Source organism: Orycteropus afer, unplaced genomic scaffold (genome assembly GCF_000298275.1).
Source record: "Orycteropus afer afer isolate SDZICR_OR568_19922 unplaced genomic scaffold, OryAfe1.0 scaffold00110, whole genome shotgun sequence".
NCBI classification, from domain to species: domain Eukaryota; kingdom Metazoa; phylum Chordata; class Mammalia; order Tubulidentata; family Orycteropodidae; genus Orycteropus; species Orycteropus afer.
In genome coordinates this window covers 6,311,389-6,329,336 of record NW_006921697.1, presented here as the reverse complement: position 1 = coordinate 6,329,336, position 17,948 = coordinate 6,311,389, and the positions used below count along the sequence as shown (strand labels likewise).

Sequence of the window (17,948 nt, the reverse complement as noted above, 5' to 3'; positions counted from 1 at the left end):
ATCCCTAAAGAATGTTGATGGGATCTGGGTTGGGATTGCATTGAATGTATAGATTGCTTTGGGTAGAATTGACATTTTCACAATGTTCAATCTTCTTATCCATGAGCATGGGATGTTCTTCCATTTATGTAGATCTCTTATGATTGCACACGACAAATTTTTACATTCAATTTTTAGGCTACGTGAAACAGATTTAAGAGTATCTTGTCCATGGCAGAGACGTGATAGACCTAAGACAGAGCTGTAATGGTGCCCAGCATCTCAGTGAGTTGACGGAGCTGGTGTTAGAATCCAGTCTTTGACTCAGCTGAGCCCTCTTCTTCAAGGGCTGGCGGCATATGGGCATTTTCACTTTGACCCCAACTGTCTAGCATAGCAGTCAGTGGGATGGCTGCTGGGTGAAGAGTGAGAAGAAGTAGGGTACCCCTGAACTAGGGGTAGGGTAGACAATGTAGGCCTTCTGTAGAAGCCTCGAGCCTCATCCTGTCTTCCTTGCAGGCTGACAAGGAGAAGCTGGCAACAGAGGCCAGGGAGTTGCGCCAGAAAGTCAAGTACCTGCAGGACCAGCTGAGCCCACTCACTCGGCAAAGGGAGTACCAGGAAAAGGAGATCCAGCGACTCAACAAGGTGAGTACCTTGGCCCTAGTCCCTTTGGATAGGCAGAGCTTCCCTGAGCCCAGCGGGAAGCTCGGGGGTGACTTCATCAGTGAGCTAGCATGGAGGAGCCTCAGCAAAACCTTGCAGTTCCAGCCCCTACTTCTACTGCCCTTTGCCCCCACACACAGTGTTCTACCCCCTTGGGTGAGCCTGTGCTGGCTCTGACCTCCAGACCTTTGCACAGGCTGTTTTCCTCAAATGGTGCCACTCTGCCCCTTATACTCACTTACCTCACCCCAGCTTATCATTCAAGTTTAGCTTTCACGTCACATCCTCAAGGAGGCTGCCCATGACTCTCATCCACGTCCCTTGTTATATGCTTTTAAAGCACCAGGAACTTTTCCTACCATACCCCTTCTTACATTATTTAGTTGTTATGTCTTTAATTATCTCCCTTCCCATGACACAGTGGGCAGGTGCTTCTCTTCCCCATTGTTTATCTATAATGCCTGGCACCAAGCTATGTCCAGCTAACACTCTGAAGGGAGTGGGTGAGCACAGGCCCAAAGGTTCCCACCCTCGTGGAGTTTAGGTGTGGGACGGGGTACTCCAGGGTAGAGGCTGGGTAAAGCAGAAACTCTTTGGTCTGAGCCTGTGGGATAGGCCAGGGCTTGGTTTTGGTTCCATCCCAGTTTGGCCACTTTAACCTCTCTGGGACTTGGTTTTGCTATCTGAACTCTGGATAGAGTAACTCCTGCACTGCGTAGCTTCCAGTGTAGGGGCTAGAGGGAATGTGCTACAGGAAGGAGCCTTGAAAGGTAATGTTCTCTGACAGCACAGAGCAGTTATTAAGTTTGTGGCTCAGCTTTTCCATTTGTCCTCTTTTTCTCATTCTCTCTCCTGGCCCTGGTCACAATGGGCTCTGGAAAGTGTTTGGTGTTCACTGGATCCCAGCCCTGCTGCGGGTAATACTCTCTGTTCATTGTTACTGTTTTACAAGCATTGATTATGCTGAGTCTGGAATCCTGAAGCCTGTTCTTTGAGAGGTAAAAATGATCTGTCATGTGCTAGAGGGTTTGGAGCTCTGAATCTGGGCAGAATATTATACACGGCACTGACAGTAGAGCCGATCAGGGAAGGATCCCTGCTTTCTAGGCATTATTTGCATTGCTGCTGGCGATAGATATACTGTGCAAATGACTAATGCAAGCCAGACAACTTTCTTTGCTTGTGATCTTGAGCAAGTTCTTCCCCATCCCTGGACCTGCTCTTCTCATCTAAAAAATGGGCAGAATAGGAGAATGAAGTGGAGCTATAGCTTCTCCTCAGAGCATCCTGACTTTACTCTGAGTTCAGCAGTCCTTGTGTTTCTGAGGAAGCCAAGAGGGACCAAGAGGGCCAAGTTGGGAAAGGTCTCCCGAGGCTCCCTATGGTTCAGGGAAGCAGGCGGCCTGTGAACCTCCACCTGTGGGACTCTGTGCCTTGTTCCACATTAGGCATCTGTGCCGTGCTGAGAGTTGGTAAGCCAAGTGCGTGCTGACTAGAGGGCTAAAATCCAGGCGGTGGTTGTTATGGGTTGAATTGTGTCCCCTCAAAATATGTGTTGTAAATTTTATCCTCTATGCTTACAATCCCATTTGGAAATGGGTTGTCTTTGTTAATGAGGCAGGATTAGTGCAGGGTGTGTTTTGAGTCAGCCTCTTACAACATATGAAAAAAGCATATTAGAACAAACAAGCAAGCAGAGATGGGGGAAGAGTGTTGCCAAACCACATGAAGATCACCCAAGAGCAGAAGCTCAGAAGAGACGAGGACTTTCCTCCAGAGCCAACAGAGAGAGAAAGCCTTCCCCTAGAGCTGGCACCCTGAATTCAGAATTCTAGCCTCCTAAACTGTGAGAAAATATGTTTCTGTTTGTGAAAGCCATCCACTTATGGTATTTTTGATATAGCAGCGCCAAGTAACTAAGACTAAATTTGGCATCAGGAGTGAGGTTGCTGCTCTAACAAATACCTACAATGTGGAAGTTGTTTTAAAACTGGGTAATTGGTGGAGATTGGAAGAATTTTAAGGTACCTAATTGTAAACACTTAGATTGCCTTGAAGAGACTATTGGTAGAATTACGGGTGTCAAAAGTAATTCTGATGAGGGCTCAGAAAGAAGTAAAGGAGCTATAGAGAGAGTCTCTATCATCTTAGACAATATATATGGTACCATCAATAGAATGTGGCTAGAAATGTGGATGTTAAATGTGTTTCTGGTAAGGCTTTAAAAGAACATGTGATGGGACATTGGAGGAAGGGTGATGCTTTTTATATAGTAGCCAAGAACTTGTTTGAACTATGTTCAAATGTTTAGTGGAGAGTAGAACTTGTAAGTAATAAGCCTGGATATTTGACTGAGGAGATTTCTAAGTAAGATCTTGAAGGAACTGCGTGGTTTCTCCTTGCCACTTATAGTAATAAAATGCAAGAAGAAAGAGTTGGACTTAAAAATGAACTGTGTAAAATGAAAACAGACCTTAAAGATTGGAATATTCTGTTCTATAAACTAGGAATTGTCACCAAGTACGTGGCCATACACTCTTTTGTTAAAGAGATTAAGCCTGTGACTACCACAGCAGAAAACATATCTGAAAGTGTCAGACAGGACGAAAGGAAACTGTCTGCCACTTAGAATTCTACAGGCAGGAAACAGGCCAAAGGAGCTATATCTGTTTTCCTCCAAGAAAAAAGGAACATCCCTGAGCAGCTTGGAGATCAGCAGAACTGTAAGGAGTACATGAAGCAGAGCCTTCTTGGTTTCAGAGGGTGGGGTCATGGTCTCCTGGATCTCAAAGGATAGGACCACAGCCTACTAGGCTTCAAAGAGTTGGCTCTTTGCCATCTCAGTTTCAGGGTGTGGGGCTGTTGTTAAAGTATGCCAGGGGGATGGAGCTGCCACTCAAAGCTGAGGAGGTCGGTCTGTCATACCCAAGGGGCAGAAGAATGGGGCCTGCTAGGGCTGAAGGGTTAGAGTTGCCACTCAGACTAGGAGAATGGGGCTGCCCAAAGCTAAGGGAGCAGAGTTGCTGTCCTACTGGGCTTGGAAGGCAAAGTTGAAGCCTAGGGTCAAGCAGCCTCCCCAGAATCCATTGGGCATGGCCAACACCCAGAGTTTGGAGGGTGAGCCATTGCCTGGATAAGTCCAAAGAACAGAGGATTATTTTCAAGCCATGAGAGCTAATGTAAATCATTCTGCTGGGTTTTGGACTTGCTTTGCCCATTATCCCTTCTATCTCTCCCATTTCTCCCATTTGTAATGGAAATGTCTGCCATGTGCCTGTTCTCCCATTGTGCTTTGGAAACAGGTAACTTATAGTCTAGATTTCACACATTCACATATGAAGAAGAATTTTGCTCCAGAATGGAATATCACCCATATTTGATTTAGGTGATTCAGAAGATGAGATTTGGACTTGGAGTTGGCTTAAGACATTTGGGATGATATGATGTGGTGAATGTGTTTTACATGTGGCAAGGACATTAATTTTAGGAGGCTAAAAGGTGTCATACTTCACCACTATTTAAGTTACCTGGTGCTTCTATCACAGAAATAACTTTTTAAGCCAGAAGTGAGTGGCTTTAACAAACAAATTTATTTTCTTATAGTTTAGAAGGCTCCAGGTCCAAATTGAGGGTACCAGCTCTAGAGGAAGGCTTTCTCTAGGAAGCTCTAGGGGAAGGGGAAGGGGAAGGTGATATTCAACAGAATGTGGATATTATTGAATAATATCATTAATGTCATGAAAGTAATGTTTTGCTGAAGGTAATTCAAAAACAGTTGCAGCAGTATATTGAGAGGGAACTGCCAGAAATTCAAGCTGGATTCAGAAGAGGACATGGAATGAGGAATATCAGTGTTGATATCAGATGGATATTGCCTGAAAGCAAAGAATACCAGAAAATGTTCACTTATGTTTATTGACTTGCAAAGTCATTAGATATATGGATTATAACAATTTATGGATAACATTGAGAAGAATGGGAATTCCAGAACCCTTCATTGTGCTCATAATGAACATGTACATAGACCAAGAGGCTATTGTTCAGACAGAACAAGGGGATACTACGTAGTTTAAAATCAGGAATTGTGTGCACCAGGGTTGTATCCTTTGCCTGTGTTTATTCAGTCTTTATGCTGAGTAAATAATTTGAGAAGCTGGACTATATGAAAAAGAATGCAGCATCAGGATTGAAGAAGATTCATTAACAACTTGCGATATACAGGTGACACAACCTTGCTGAAACTGAAGAGGTCTTGAAGCATTTACTACTGAAGATCAAAGACTACAGTCTTCAGTGTGGATTACACCTCAACATAAAGAAAACAAAAATCCTCACAACTGGACTATTAAGTAACATCATGATAAATGGAGAAAAGATTGAAGTTGTCAGGGATTTCATTTTACTTGGGTCCACAATCAACACCCATAGAAGCAAGCAGTCAAAAAATCAGACATCATATTGCATTGGGCAAGTCTGCTGCAAAAGACCTCTTTAAAATGTTAGGAAGCAAAGATATCACTTTGAAGACTAAGGTGTGCCTAATCCCAGCCAGAATTTTCAGTTGCCTCATATGCATGTGAAAGCTGGATAATGAATAAGGAAGACCAAAGAGGAATTCATGCCTTTGAATTGTGGTGTTGGCAAAGAATACTGAAAACACCATACACTGACAGTAGAACTAGTAAATTTGTCCTGGAAGAAGTGCAGCTGGAATGCTCCTTAGAAGCAAGAATGGCCAGATTTGGTCTCACCTACTTTGGTCATGTTGTCCGAAGGGACCATTCCCTGGAGAAGGATATCATGCTTGGTAAGGTGGAGGGTCAGTGAAAAAGGGGAAGGCCCTCAACAAGATGGATTGACACAGTGGCTGCAACAGTGAGCTCAGGTATAGCAAGGATTGTGAGGCTGGTGCAGGACTGGGCAGTGTTTCATTCTGTTGTGCATAGGGTCACTATGAGTTGGAGTCGACAGCACTTAACAATAACAAAGGGTGTATCTGGAGTCAATCTGTAGCCAGATATAAAAGAGACTAAACAAGCAAGCAAAGAAACAGGGGAAGACTGATGCCAAGCCATATGGCAATCTCCAAGGACCAGGAAACAGAAGCTGAAGAAACAAGACCCTTTCCTTAGAGCTGGCACTCTGAATGAGAACTGAACTATGAGAAAATAAATTTCTATTTCTTAAAACCACCTACTTGTGGTATTTCTATTATAGCATCACTAGATAACTAAGACAGCAGTAAAGGGTGACTAGTTGCAAGAGTCTTGAGAGGCATTCTAAAGTAATATGTTAACAGCACTGAAGTAGAAAGCAATTAATAGAAACCTTTTAAGAGATGTGAGCATACTGCTAACATGAAGGATAGTATTTTGTTTGCCTGGTTTTGTTTCCAGGTTAATTAAAGATGGTTTTCATTTTATTTTTTAAAAAGTTATTTGATGATGTTTCAACCTCTTTTTAGAGTTGTTGTTGTTGTTGTTATGTGCTGTTGAGTCACTACAGAAGTAGATTGCCCAACCTTCCTTCCAAGGAGTGGCTGGTGGGTTTGAACCGCCAGCCTTCTGGCGAGCAGTCAAGTGCCTTAGGCACTATGCTACCAGAGCTCCTCTTTTTAGACTTAGAAAGGTAAAATAATAAATAAACCCCCCAAAAAAACCAAACTCACTTCTGTTGAGTCAGATCTGACTCATAGTGACCCCTCCTTGGGTTTCCAAGGCGATATCACTATGGAGGTAGATTGCCCAACCTTCCTTCTAAAGACTGGCTGGTGGGTTTGAACTGCCAGCCTTCTGGTTAGCAGTCAAATGCCTTAGGCACTACAAGTAAATATGATCTTATTGGCGCCCTGGTGGCACAGTGGTTAAGTTCTTGGCTGCTAACTGAAAGGTCAGCTGTTTGAACACACCAGCCACTCTGGGAGAAAGATGAGGCAGTCTGCTTTTGTAAAGATTTACAGCCTTGGAAACCTTATGGGGCAGTTGTGCTTTGTCCTAAAGGGTTGCTATGAGTCAGAGTCGACTTGAGGGCAGTGAGTTTGGTTCTTTTGATTTGTAGTCTAGCTACAGAAGAGCTGAGGATAGAAGTGTTAGCTTGGGTAGAATGAGTTGCTGAAACTGAAGAATCCAGAGGAATCTGAGAAATCTCAGGGCAGGGCTTCCCCAAAGGACTTCTTTTTCTTTCTAGCTCCCAGTGCTAAGAATTGAGCTACACCTGCTTAGAGAATGGGAGATTCTCCCTTCTGCATGAGAACCCCAGGTTAGCCTGCCTGTTAAGAGCATACTCTGGATTTGAATCCTGCTTTGCCATGCAATAGCTGTGTGACCTTGGACAAGTTATTTCAGGTCTCTGAGCCCCAGTTTTCATATCTATAAAATTGAAATAGTGATCCTAGTCTTTGCTTCAGAGGACTGTGGAGAAGACTCAGTGAAATAATGAGTGTAGAGTGTTAGTAAATAAGACAACATTTATTAAATAGTAGTGGTGGAGGAATGAGTATTATTAGTATGAGGAGGGGACTCCCTGAGGATGACCACCCCAAAGGGTCTTGACTTCCAGGGACTTCTGCTGAAGGTCTTGTCTCCTCTTTCCCTAATTTTAGGCCCTGGAGGAGGCACTGAGCATTCAGACTTCTCCATCATCTCCACCAGCAGCATTTGGGAACCCAGAAGGAACAGGGGCCCTCCTGAGGAAGCAGGAGCTGGTCACTCAGAATGAGTTGCTGAAACAGCAGGTGAGGCTTGTGGAGGAGGTCAGGTGGAAGGGCTGGGAGTCATGTGAAAGCTGCAATTAGTAGACCATTTATGGTCATTGGCCAGGACCTCTCAACCTGGTTATAGAATTCTTCTTTCCAGAAATAGGTCCCTGTTTTATGTCATTACTCTACCATCTTCATGATTTGGCCATCTTGATGCCCTACCTGTGCTATTATTTACCTAATGTTATTTTTTTATTTGAGGTGAAAGTCATGTAACATAAATTGAACCATTTAAAAGTGAATTATTTCAGTGTCATTTGATATGTTCACAACAGAGCTGGTGCGACTGCTACTTCTGTCTAGTCCCAAAACCTTTTCATCACCCCTATGGAAACTCTATTTAATGCCAGGTTTTTGATCCTCTTGTCATCTTATACCAGGTCACCATTGCACTGATCCACAGTAAGGATGGAAACAGTAGGCTCAGGCGTGTGGTGTGGTAGGGGCAGCTCACGCAGAGGCAGATTCATCCCAGCCCCTCTGTCAAGGCATGCCTGCAGTCTGAAACCTGAATTGCAGTCTTCTGCCCACACTCTGGTTCTGTCACCTCCAACTCTTGTGTGTCTTAACGGAATGAAAGGGTTGGGCTGGTGGATGGTTTTCAGCCTTTCCTTTTTGGTCATGTATTCTTTATTCAAATAAAGTCCTACCTCAAAGGCCAGAGTATAAAACCGAACTCATGGCCATCAAGTCAATTCTGATAGCCACCCCTGTTGGGTTTCCAAGGCTATAAATATTTATAGAAGCAGACTGCTTCATCTTTTCCATGGAGCGGTTGGTGGGTTCAAACCACTGACCTTGTGGTAAGCAGCCACCAGAGCTCTGCACCACCAGCACTCCTTAGAATATAAAACAGGAATGCAAAACTGCCCTTATTGAAGTTGACAATGGGGGCTGGAGGTACACCTGTTCCATACCCCACAGTCTCCCCGAGACCTGGTGAAACCACCCCAATGTCTGAGATTCCCAGAAGGAGGTAGGTTCTGAGCCTGAGCAGGTCTGAGCCTTCACACACCTGACCTGCCCATCCCCCCTCCCTCCAGGTGAAGATCTTTGAGGAGGATTTCCAGAGGGAGCGCAGTGATCGAGAGCGCATGAATGAGGAGAAGGAAGAGCTGAAGAAGCAGGTGGAGAAACTGCAGGCCCAAGTCACCTTGTCGAATGCTCAGGTGAGAGTGACTGGACCAAGGAAAGGACAGTTGGCCTGCCCTCATGGGGAGGGGTCTGGGCAGGGAGATCCCTGGTGAGGTTGGGCCACTCACTCCCTGGTTCTGCTTCCAGCTCTGCTGCTAGAGTACTGTGATCTTGGCAAGCCCTTCCCTTTTCTCTTTGTACAATGAAGAGATTTAACACTATTGCTTTAGGATACCTTCTGGCTCTGACAGTCCATAATCCATGTTGATGTCTTAAAAGAGCAGTTTAGGAGTTTGCCCTAAGCCATCCACTTTCTCCTACAATGGAACTGAAAGATGCTAAGTACTGCAGCACAGAAGCAGTCAGGCACACCTGAGCCATCCACACCTGTGGTCAGATCATGCAAGATGAGGCTCACCTGCAGCCAACAGCCTGGGCCTTCCCTAGGGATGACCAGCCTCTCCTTGATTAGACCCTGAATCCAGGCCCTGCCAGGAACCACCTGTGCCAACAGTTTTCTTATCCTCCTTCCTTCTCTCAGATAAAAGCATTCAAAGAAGAGGAGAAGGTGAAAGAAGCCCTCAAACAGCAGAAGAGAAAAGCAAAGGTGAGGCTTGAGGGAGGAAGCAGCGCTTGGCCTCATCATAGCTTCTTCAGAGAACTACAGTCTGATGGGAGAGACAGTAATTGCTCAGATGTCCTGTACTCTGCCACTTGACTAATGAGTTGTTAGTACAGGTATGGCACTTAGAACAGTACTTGGCACAAAGTAAGTTCTTAGGACATGTTAACTTATCATCATTGTTGATAATGCTTTGCTTGTGTACCAGCCATCCCTGCCCATGAACCAGCTTCCCGTTCACATGTACCCAACCTTCTGTGTCAATGTACAGGCTTCTGTGCCCCTGTACCTAGCCTACTGTGTTCATGTACCAACCTTCAGAGAGTTGAGATTCTCAACAGAGGGAGATAACGTTGGTGTCACCCGGGATGGTCTGAGCAGCCTGTTGCAAACCACAGTTAGACACTGGCCTTTTTTTTTTTTTTTTTTTGCAGTCCTCGGGAGAGCGCTACCATGTGGACCCCCACCCAGAACACCTCTGCGGGGCCTACCCCTATGCCTACCCACCCATGCCAGCCCTGGTGCCACACCACGGCTTTGAAGACTGGTCTCAGATCCGCTACCCTCCACCCCCTATGGCCATGGAGCACCCACCTCCACTCCCCAACTCACGCTTCTTCCATGTGGTGAGTCTCTCCCTCCACTTCAGGACATGCACAGACCACCCCAAGCACTTTGCAGAGGGGAGGGGCATGCAAGAGGCCAGAAACTGCATTCTTAATGCTTTCCAGAGGAGCACTGATGTGCAGACAGATGGCCAGGGCTGGGCTCTGGCCTGCCATTCCAGGGGTGAGGGTTCTGCAGCCCAGAGCTTGTCAGGATTACTGGTGAAGGACAGAAAAGGCTGAGTACAGAGCATGACAGAAAGGAGGGTCCCTCCACCCTTCCAAGCTAGAGGTACTAGTTGGGGTTTGACTTTTTCTTAAAACCCACATATAACTAGGTACCAAATCCTCACCATTCTTTCTCTCTCATTCCTTTTCCTTTTCTTTTTTGTTTCCTCTCCCCCTCCTTTCCCCTCCCTTCATTTCCCTTCTCTTCGTTTCTTACTATCTTTCTCCAAAGAGCTGCTGTTGCCTGCCCCTCTCCTCCAGCCTGTCTGCCACAACCCCACCTCAAGCATTCCCTCAGCTCTCACCTGGACAAGTACAGCAGCCACCTATCTGGCATCTTTTCCACGTTCTCCCCATATAACCATTCTTTACATACATCTTCTTTAAACACTGGAGTGTATTGTGGTGCTTAAGAGACTGGCTCTGGGGTTGTAAAGACCTAGATTCAAATCCAGGCTTTGCCACTTTATCAGCCATATAACCATTAGTAAGTTAATCCCTTTGAGCTCAGTTTCCTCACCTATTAAATAAAGATGGTACCTGGGTGGTTGTGAGGATGGTGACCCTGCATACAACAGAACCAAATGCTGCCTGGTCCTGCACCGTCTTTATCATCATTGGTATGCTCAGTCCATTGTTGTAGCCACTGTTTAGTTCATCTTCCAGCACAATACCAGGCGATATTTTATTGTGATCTGTAGGGCTTTCATGGGCTGATTGTTGGAAATAGATCACAAGGCGTTTCTTCCTAGTGTGTCTTAGTTTAGAAGCTCTGTTGACAACTCTCCACCTTGGGTAACTGCGCTGATATTTGAAATACCGGTGGCATAGCTTCCAATATCACAACAACCCGCAGCTACCACAGGATGACGGGTGGAAGGAATTACACTTGCTAATGTCTGTTTAGTATCATCATTACATGATAGAGAGGATCTCTGGTGGTGCAGTGGTTAGCTTCTTGGCTGCTAACTAAAAGGTGGTTCAAACCCACCAACCCCTCTGTGGGAAAAAGATAAGGCAGTCTGCTTCCATAAAGATTTACAGCCTTGGAAGCCCTATGAGGCAGTTCTGCTTTGTCCTAAAGGGTCACTATGAGTTGGAATCAACTCGATGTCATTGGGTTGGGTTTGGTAGGTTGCATGGTAGCTGCTGTTATGATTTTTTTTGAGTAATTATTGATTACTTAGCACTAGTTTTGTTCTAGCCAGAGTATGCCTGGCATTCACCTCGTGGAGGGATACGGAATCAGAGCTCCCAAGTGATGGACCCATCTACAGCCAGGCCTGCAGAGCTAGGTGAGCATACTCCCTAAGTACTGGGTTGTTCCCCTTGGGAGAGATAACTTCTTATCTGTCAGGGTTGTCCCAGTTTGAGAGTGATGCTACTACTTTGTGATCTTGGCAGAGGGGAGGCTCAGTTTTCCAAAATCCTGTTGAAAGGAGAGTGATGGTGACTGGGGTGGTGATAGGATTTGAGCTATCTCCATCCATTCTTTTGTTCATCATAGTTTATTGTGTGAATGCCAGGCCTGTACTGGGTGCTAGAGATTCTGAAAGAGAACATAAACAGATTTGGTCTCTGTCCCTGTGGAGCTGAGTGTCTAGTGAAAGGGACAGAGGTGAATACAAACATCACACAAACGAGCATATGATTATATGCTGGGTAAGTGCCCTGAGGGAAGAAGGGCAGGTTTATGTGAGAGCAGATAACAAAGGGACTTGACCTGCACTGACGCTTAGGAAAGCTTCCTAGGCAGTGACACCATAGAACAAGCTGAAACCCTCAGAACAAGTGGCATTAACTAGGTGAAAAGGTAGGGGAGGAGGGCAGGATTTTGGAGGAAATGACAAGTGCAAAGGCCTTGGTGGGAAGCGGTGGAGGGTGGCTGCCTTCAGGACCTGAGAGAAGGCTGGAGCAGAGAACAAGATGGGAAGAAGGAGAAGGGAGGGGCAACATGAGGTCAGAGAGGCTGGGGAGTCAGGCCATGCACTGCCTTGTAGGACAGAGGGGGTTGGTCTCATCCTGAGAATGACCTGGAGTCCTTGGAAGGTCTTAAAGCAGGGTGGCATGACCAGATTTGCATTGAAAAAGGCTCTCTTTGACTACAGTGTCTGCCATAAAAGGCTAAGGGACTGGGGCTGTGTTCTCTAGTCCAGACCATGGGCCCTTGCTCACTGACTTTACTCTGAAAGACTTTCAGGGGTAGAAGGCACTGCTTTGCCTGTGGGGCTTCTGGGAGCCGAATCACAACTAGTGGATGGGAGCTACAAGGAGAGTGAGTCCATCTCAGCAGGAAGAGGAACTTGCTAATAGTCACAGTTGTGCAGAAATGGAATCAGGATGTAGCAAGTACCCCTCTACAGAAGTTGTGCAGGGAGAGGCTACAGAACGACTTGGAGGGAGTATGGTTTGGAGGATTTAGTGAGATTGGAAGGAGGGATTAGCCTGGCCTGCCATTTTCTACTAGTTCCCCACACAGCCTAGAGGTTCTGTGGAAGCCCTGGGAAGCTGCTTTAACGAGGGCAAGAGGTGGCTGTCTTTGAGTTCTCTAGAGAAAAAGAACCAGTGATGTGTGTGTGTGTGTGTGTTTGGGCATAATTATATATAGAGAGATTGATTGACTGATTTACTTCAAGGAATTTGCTCATGCAATTGTAGTTCTGGTGGTGCTGTGGTTAAAGCATTGGGCTGCTAACCAGAAGGTTGATAGTTGGAAACTACTAGTTGCTCTGCAGGAGAAAGATGAGGCAGTCTGCTTCTGTAAATATTTATAGCCTTGGAAACCCTGTGAGGCAGTTCTCCTTTGTCCTATAGGGATGGAATCCACTCATTGGCGTTGGATTTGGTTTTGATTTGGCAAATCCAGCTAAGAGCTGTAGCTTAGGTGACAGGCTGAAGACTCCTGTAGGCTTTTGTTCCAAGATCCGTAGGTCAGGAGACAGGAAAAGTGTAGAGAAAAGTTCTGCCAAAATACCTATTTATATTCTTGAGGCAAAACTTACCTTAGAGAAACATCCTTTTTCACTGATTGATTTTAATTTTTGGATGGTGTTTGTTTACATTACAATTAGCATAAAATAACATCATGAAGCAACAGTTAGACTAGTGTTTAGCCAAACAACTGGCAACTATAGTTTAGCCAAATTGACACATAAAATTAATCATCACAAGGGCCAAGTGAGCATGACTCTAGATCCCATATCTGTCCCCCTGACCCAAGAACTGCTCTACTTCTAGGGTCTGGAGCCAGACTGACAGGGTTCAAATCCTGGCTCCACCACTTCCTAAATGTGTGTCTGTGGGCCCCTCTCATCTTTTTAAACCTCTCTGAGCCCCAGTCACCTCCTGTATAATGGGATAATAATATGCCCACTTCACAGGGCTGGGTGGGATTAAATGAGTATACATCGGTGCCTATGTCCATCTGGCTTGGCCTTGGTGTTGCTTAATAACTCTAGCTGTTATTTGTACTGTAACTGAAGTTCCATGTAAGATTTTGAAGCCTACTATACCACATAACCTTCAAGTCCTCAAAATTTTTGTTTATCTAGAGTCCACAAAAAGCGACCGAGAAGGCCCTCAGTGAGGCCAGAGTGTGTCACTTGGCTCTACCTTCGTCTTGCAGAGCCGGCTGTCCTCAGATCACCGAAAAACTAGAGACCATGTACTCTGTGTGACCTCAGCAGGATGGGCAGCTGAGATGGAGGTCAGCTCATGCCTGGCTCCAACCTGAACAGTTTACAGACTCGGAAGGCTCCACCCAGAGAGCTCCGTTTGGGCCCCTGCTTTTGGAGTGATATTTGGAAGAACTCTTTCCTCCACTTCCTTTTGGAGATAGGAGGCCTTGTCTGGTTTGGACCTCCCGTCCTTTACTGATGCCTCTGGGGGAGTCAGTCTCAAAAGTGGGGTACAGCCAAAGCCCCATCCTTTTCAAAACTTTCTCAAGTGCTTCCGGCCCCTCCAGGTGCCACTTTATTTTCTGTGTGTGTTTCATTTTTGCTTCAAGTTTTATAGCAGGACGTTGCCCTGCACCCATCCCTTCCCCTCTGTGAGGAGCTACAGGAAGAGCGGGTTTGCCTCCAGGAGCAGAAGAGAGTAACAGGGTGTTCTGATGCTGGGTCCCCTGCCACCTCCACCCAGTCACATCTGCCAGTGCTACCCGCAGCCTGGGATGAAAGCTACCCAGCCACATCCACCAAGGCTCCAGCCCAGAGTTACCAGGCCCTGACGTTCAGCCCTAGGCCCCGCAGCTGGAAGCTTGTGGTGCCTGGGGCCCCAGATTGGGGTAGCCGTCTATCCCTGGCAGCTGTTTGCACGATGTTCTTAAACATAAATATAAGTTGAGGATGAGTATTCAGTGACTGGTACTCTTTTATGCCCTGATAATCCCCTCCCAGCTATCTCAGTGCTGCTTTCCAAGGCCCCTTTCTTCTGTGCCCTATTTCTTGCACTCCCCACACAAGGTCACCATACTCTAAGCTGACATCCCCTTGGGCCCTGCTTGCAGCTGCCCTGAGGGTGTGGCACCCAGAGCAGTGGAAAGAACCCTGGGCTGGGAGTCAGGGGCCTGGGTTTAAGTTCCAGTTCTGCCCCTTTCAGGTCAGGAGGCTTTGGACAAAGTCTGGTCCTTCTGTGAGCCTTAGTTTCCTCATCTGCCAAACGGAGCACATCACCTCAGCCCCAGCCACGTCGGAGGATGGTGGGAAGGAATGAGAGGAGTTGTGAAGTGAACTGGTTTTATAAACTCCAGATGCTGAGTGAGAAGCTGAGTGGACCTAGGTAGAAAGCCAAAAACCACTCCCTTCATTTCTTTTCCCTTCCTCTTGCTCCTGTGCCCCATGGCTGGGGCAGCCACCATTGAAAAACCACAGTAGACTCAAATGCTGCAGAAAGGCCTTTACTGGGAAGATGGGGGCATGAGTCTAGTGCCAGTGGTCCAGGAGGAGGGGGAGGGCACGTGCTCCAAAGGAGCAGGGGTGGCATCTCTGTCCAGGGCCTCGCCTGAATGCACTAAGGGCTGGCCCATGGGACAGGCTCGGGGGAGGTCCGCCACAGGGGCTTCGGGCCCCACCCTCATGGAGATGCTGCCCCTGTCATGAGGACGTAGCCCTTGCTCTCACAACTGTCTGGCTAATGTTGGTACACTATGGGTTGGGGGCAGGGGCTTGGGAGGGCTCTTAGGAAGGAGGAGCGGCTGGGACAAAATATCCCTGTTTGATGGAGGAGACATTGGGCAGAGTGGTAGAATCAAGAGACTTTTAGTGACCCCAGTGGTATTTGGAGGCAGTGGGAGATGTTAGCTTCAAAGTTGAGGTCCAGGTTAGAGCAGTACAACTGGACCTCAAAGCTCCTTTGGGTTCAAGTGAAAGTAGATGGTTATCATTGGAACAGAGAAGTGGAGAGAGAGTGTTTTTCCCTAGCACTCTACCTGGCACACAGCTGTGAGCACATACATGGTACACATTCCTGGGTATTCACTCAGTAAAAACGTGGTATACCTTGCACACAACATGTGGCTACGCACACCTGTGGATATGTGTGTGAACTGCACACACAGCAGTACAAACCTAGGCATGTGCACACATCAGTGTCAGGCAGAAACCTCAGATAATAGGGGCCTGGGGTCCATGGTGAGTGTGTAGTGCACTTGGATATGGATTCCTTCCTGAAGAGAGCCCCCTGGGCCCCTGCGTGATGGACATGGGTGGGGCAGAAAACAGTTACTTCCTCTGGGTCCCCAGGACTGCCCGCTGCCTCATATAGTTTAGGATGTCAATCTTGACTTTGCTGACCGTGGTCCGGTGGTACCAGCGCATGATGGGCAGGCCATCTGGTCCCACCAAGAACTTCTCAAAGTTCCAGCGGATGTCATGGACCTTCATGGGTTCCCAGAAGAGGCGGCCAGGTGAGCCCACAAGCTCCGAGGTGGGGGGACAGGAGTTCTGGAGCAGGGATGAGAAAGTAGTGTCAACCCTGTTTGGAGTGGAGTGAGTGGGATGGGTGGGGGGTGGCTCTGGCTTTTCCCACCCTTCTCCCCAGGCCTCCCTGGAGGAAGCAGCACAGCTTGGCAATGGGGAAAGAGCACCTGTTAGAAGTCAGAAAACTTGACTCCCAGCCCCATCTTGGGCTCTAACAGATTGTGACATCCTTGGTGTGCCCATGCCTCAGTGAATGCCTCATCTGCCAATCCCTCTAGTTGGAACAGTAGATGCCAAGGAGGTGACATTGGCCTTGTTGCCACAGGGGCCTGGCTCCAGGAGTTACTGCTGCATCACTGTCCAGAGCCAGAGCGCAGCCCCTGAAGCTCCTATACAACACTGCTCACTCACCTTCAGGAAAGTGTAGAACTTCTGCTCTTTCTCCCCATTCACATCACCTTTCTCAAAGAGCTGGAAATTGGGGACAAAGCCTCCACCTGGGCGCACATGCCTGTGAGGAATATTCTTATGTTGGTCCCAAGGAGGTGAGCACAGGAATGAGGGTTTTATTCCATTGGAGACAGTGGGAGCTACTGAATGTTGAGCAGGCATAAGGTGTGGTCTGTAGTCTTTCTAGCTTGGTCTTTTGTTGGCACCTCCCATCTCCTGCCCTTTGTACCTACTCTGTGACACATATTCCCCCCACCCCATGCACTTCACAACCAGTCATCCCTGTCCCTCTCCCTCCTCTGTTTCCTTCACTACACAGGTTTCATAGAAGGGGAGACCAGCTCTTGGTGGCTGATAAATGTCCAACATGAGTAGGAAACAACACGAGATGCCTGAGGCTGGGTTGGGGACAGGGAGGGCTGTGCTATAGCTTTCTCAGGATGCTGAGTGAACACTCACTTGAGGGAGGGTAGGATCTCTGAGTTCTCTCCTGGTTCCTGTTTTCCAAATTGGTTGCAGGGGAAGCCCAGAATGACCAGACCAAATGGTGCAAGCTCTTCCTGTAGTGCATTCAGTTCTGTGCCAGGGAAAGAGGGCAAAGATGGGGGCAAGCTAGTGATAAGCCTTGCCTCATCCACACCACTCCATCTGTTCACCCACCATACAGCTGAGAACACTGAGCCCCGAAGAGGCGGAGGGACTTGCCCAAGATCATCCCACAAGTTCATGGCAGAGCTGGAATGCAAGTCCCGTCCTCCTGGCTCCAATCTAACTATAATTTGAATGGATTGGATGTTTTGAGGAAAACAAAAACCTTTCCTCAAATAGCAGAGTCAACTACCCACTGCCAAGGCCCACCACCTGGGCCAGTAAATTGAAGGCTCATGCCTGCTGCACCCAGGCCAGCCCAGGCTCTCAGGATTTAATTTCCTGGAGTAGGAGCCACCACTCCCTGGGAAGAAGACAGAGGACTTCTTTGGTTTGAAGTGGGGCCCTCACAATCTCCCATTTCCTTGGGAACTCAAGACCTTAAGGACGGCCCTGGTTCAGCCCTCTCACGTCCTCTGGGGACCCCAGGCCTCTTGTGCAATATCAGCTCTCAGTCCATCTCTTGCATAAACAGATTCTGCTCTTCTGTTTATGAAGAAACATTCTGTCCCAGGGCACTCACTGCCTCCCGGGCCCCACAGTCCAGCTGCCATTCTGCTTTTAGGAATCGTGGCCACTACTGCCAGCTGATGGTTTAGGGTTAAGTTACTCCTGCCTCCCCTGCCAGCCAACCCACACCAGCCTGCAGACTGTGCTTAGACCAAAGCCTTGCCTAGGGGGTGCTGTCAGATGCCTTCAATCTGCCTGTTCCCTCATGTCCTTTACTCTGTCCCAGCTATGGAGACACAGGAGTAGGCATAAGGGGGATCAGGAGACCTGGTAAAAAGCCTGGTTCTGTCACTAATCGCTTTGAGACCCCAGTTGTTTCTTCACTTGAGCCTTCATTTCCTTATCTCTAGAGAGGGGAAGGCTGAACTAGATCCATCATCTTTAACATTTATTTTAGAATGACTTTGAGAAATATTACCCACCCACCCTCT

At 47.3% G+C, this 17,948-nt stretch overlaps 2 protein-coding genes across 2 annotated transcripts in view; one reads left to right on the top strand and one right to left on the bottom strand.

The window, feature by feature from the left end:
- Positions 1–13,577, top strand: part of TNIP1 (TNFAIP3 interacting protein 1) — a 57,940-nt gene extending 44,363 nt beyond the window's left edge. The window contains exons 11-17 of the mRNA XM_007943630.1: positions 499–627; positions 7,247–7,378; positions 8,446–8,571; positions 9,078–9,143; positions 9,593–9,784; positions 11,196–11,286; positions 13,543–13,577. Of these exons, the coding sequence (XP_007941821.1) occupies positions 499–627; positions 7,247–7,378; positions 8,446–8,571; positions 9,078–9,143; positions 9,593–9,784; positions 11,196–11,286; positions 13,543–13,577 (771 nt within the window). The remainder of the gene's footprint in view (positions 1–498; positions 628–7,246; positions 7,379–8,445; positions 8,572–9,077; positions 9,144–9,592; positions 9,785–11,195; positions 11,287–13,542) is intronic.
- Positions 13,578–15,711: 2,134 nt separating this feature from the next.
- GPX3 (glutathione peroxidase 3) overlaps positions 15,712–17,948 on the bottom strand; it is an 11,246-nt gene continuing 9,009 nt past the window's right edge. The window contains exons 3-5 of the mRNA XM_007943629.1: positions 16,819–16,936; positions 16,321–16,420; positions 15,712–15,933 (exon numbers count right to left, since the gene is read on the bottom strand). Coding sequence (XP_007941820.2) covers positions 15,712–15,933; positions 16,321–16,420; positions 16,819–16,936 — 440 coding nt within the window. The remainder of the gene's footprint in view (positions 15,934–16,320; positions 16,421–16,818; positions 16,937–17,948) is intronic.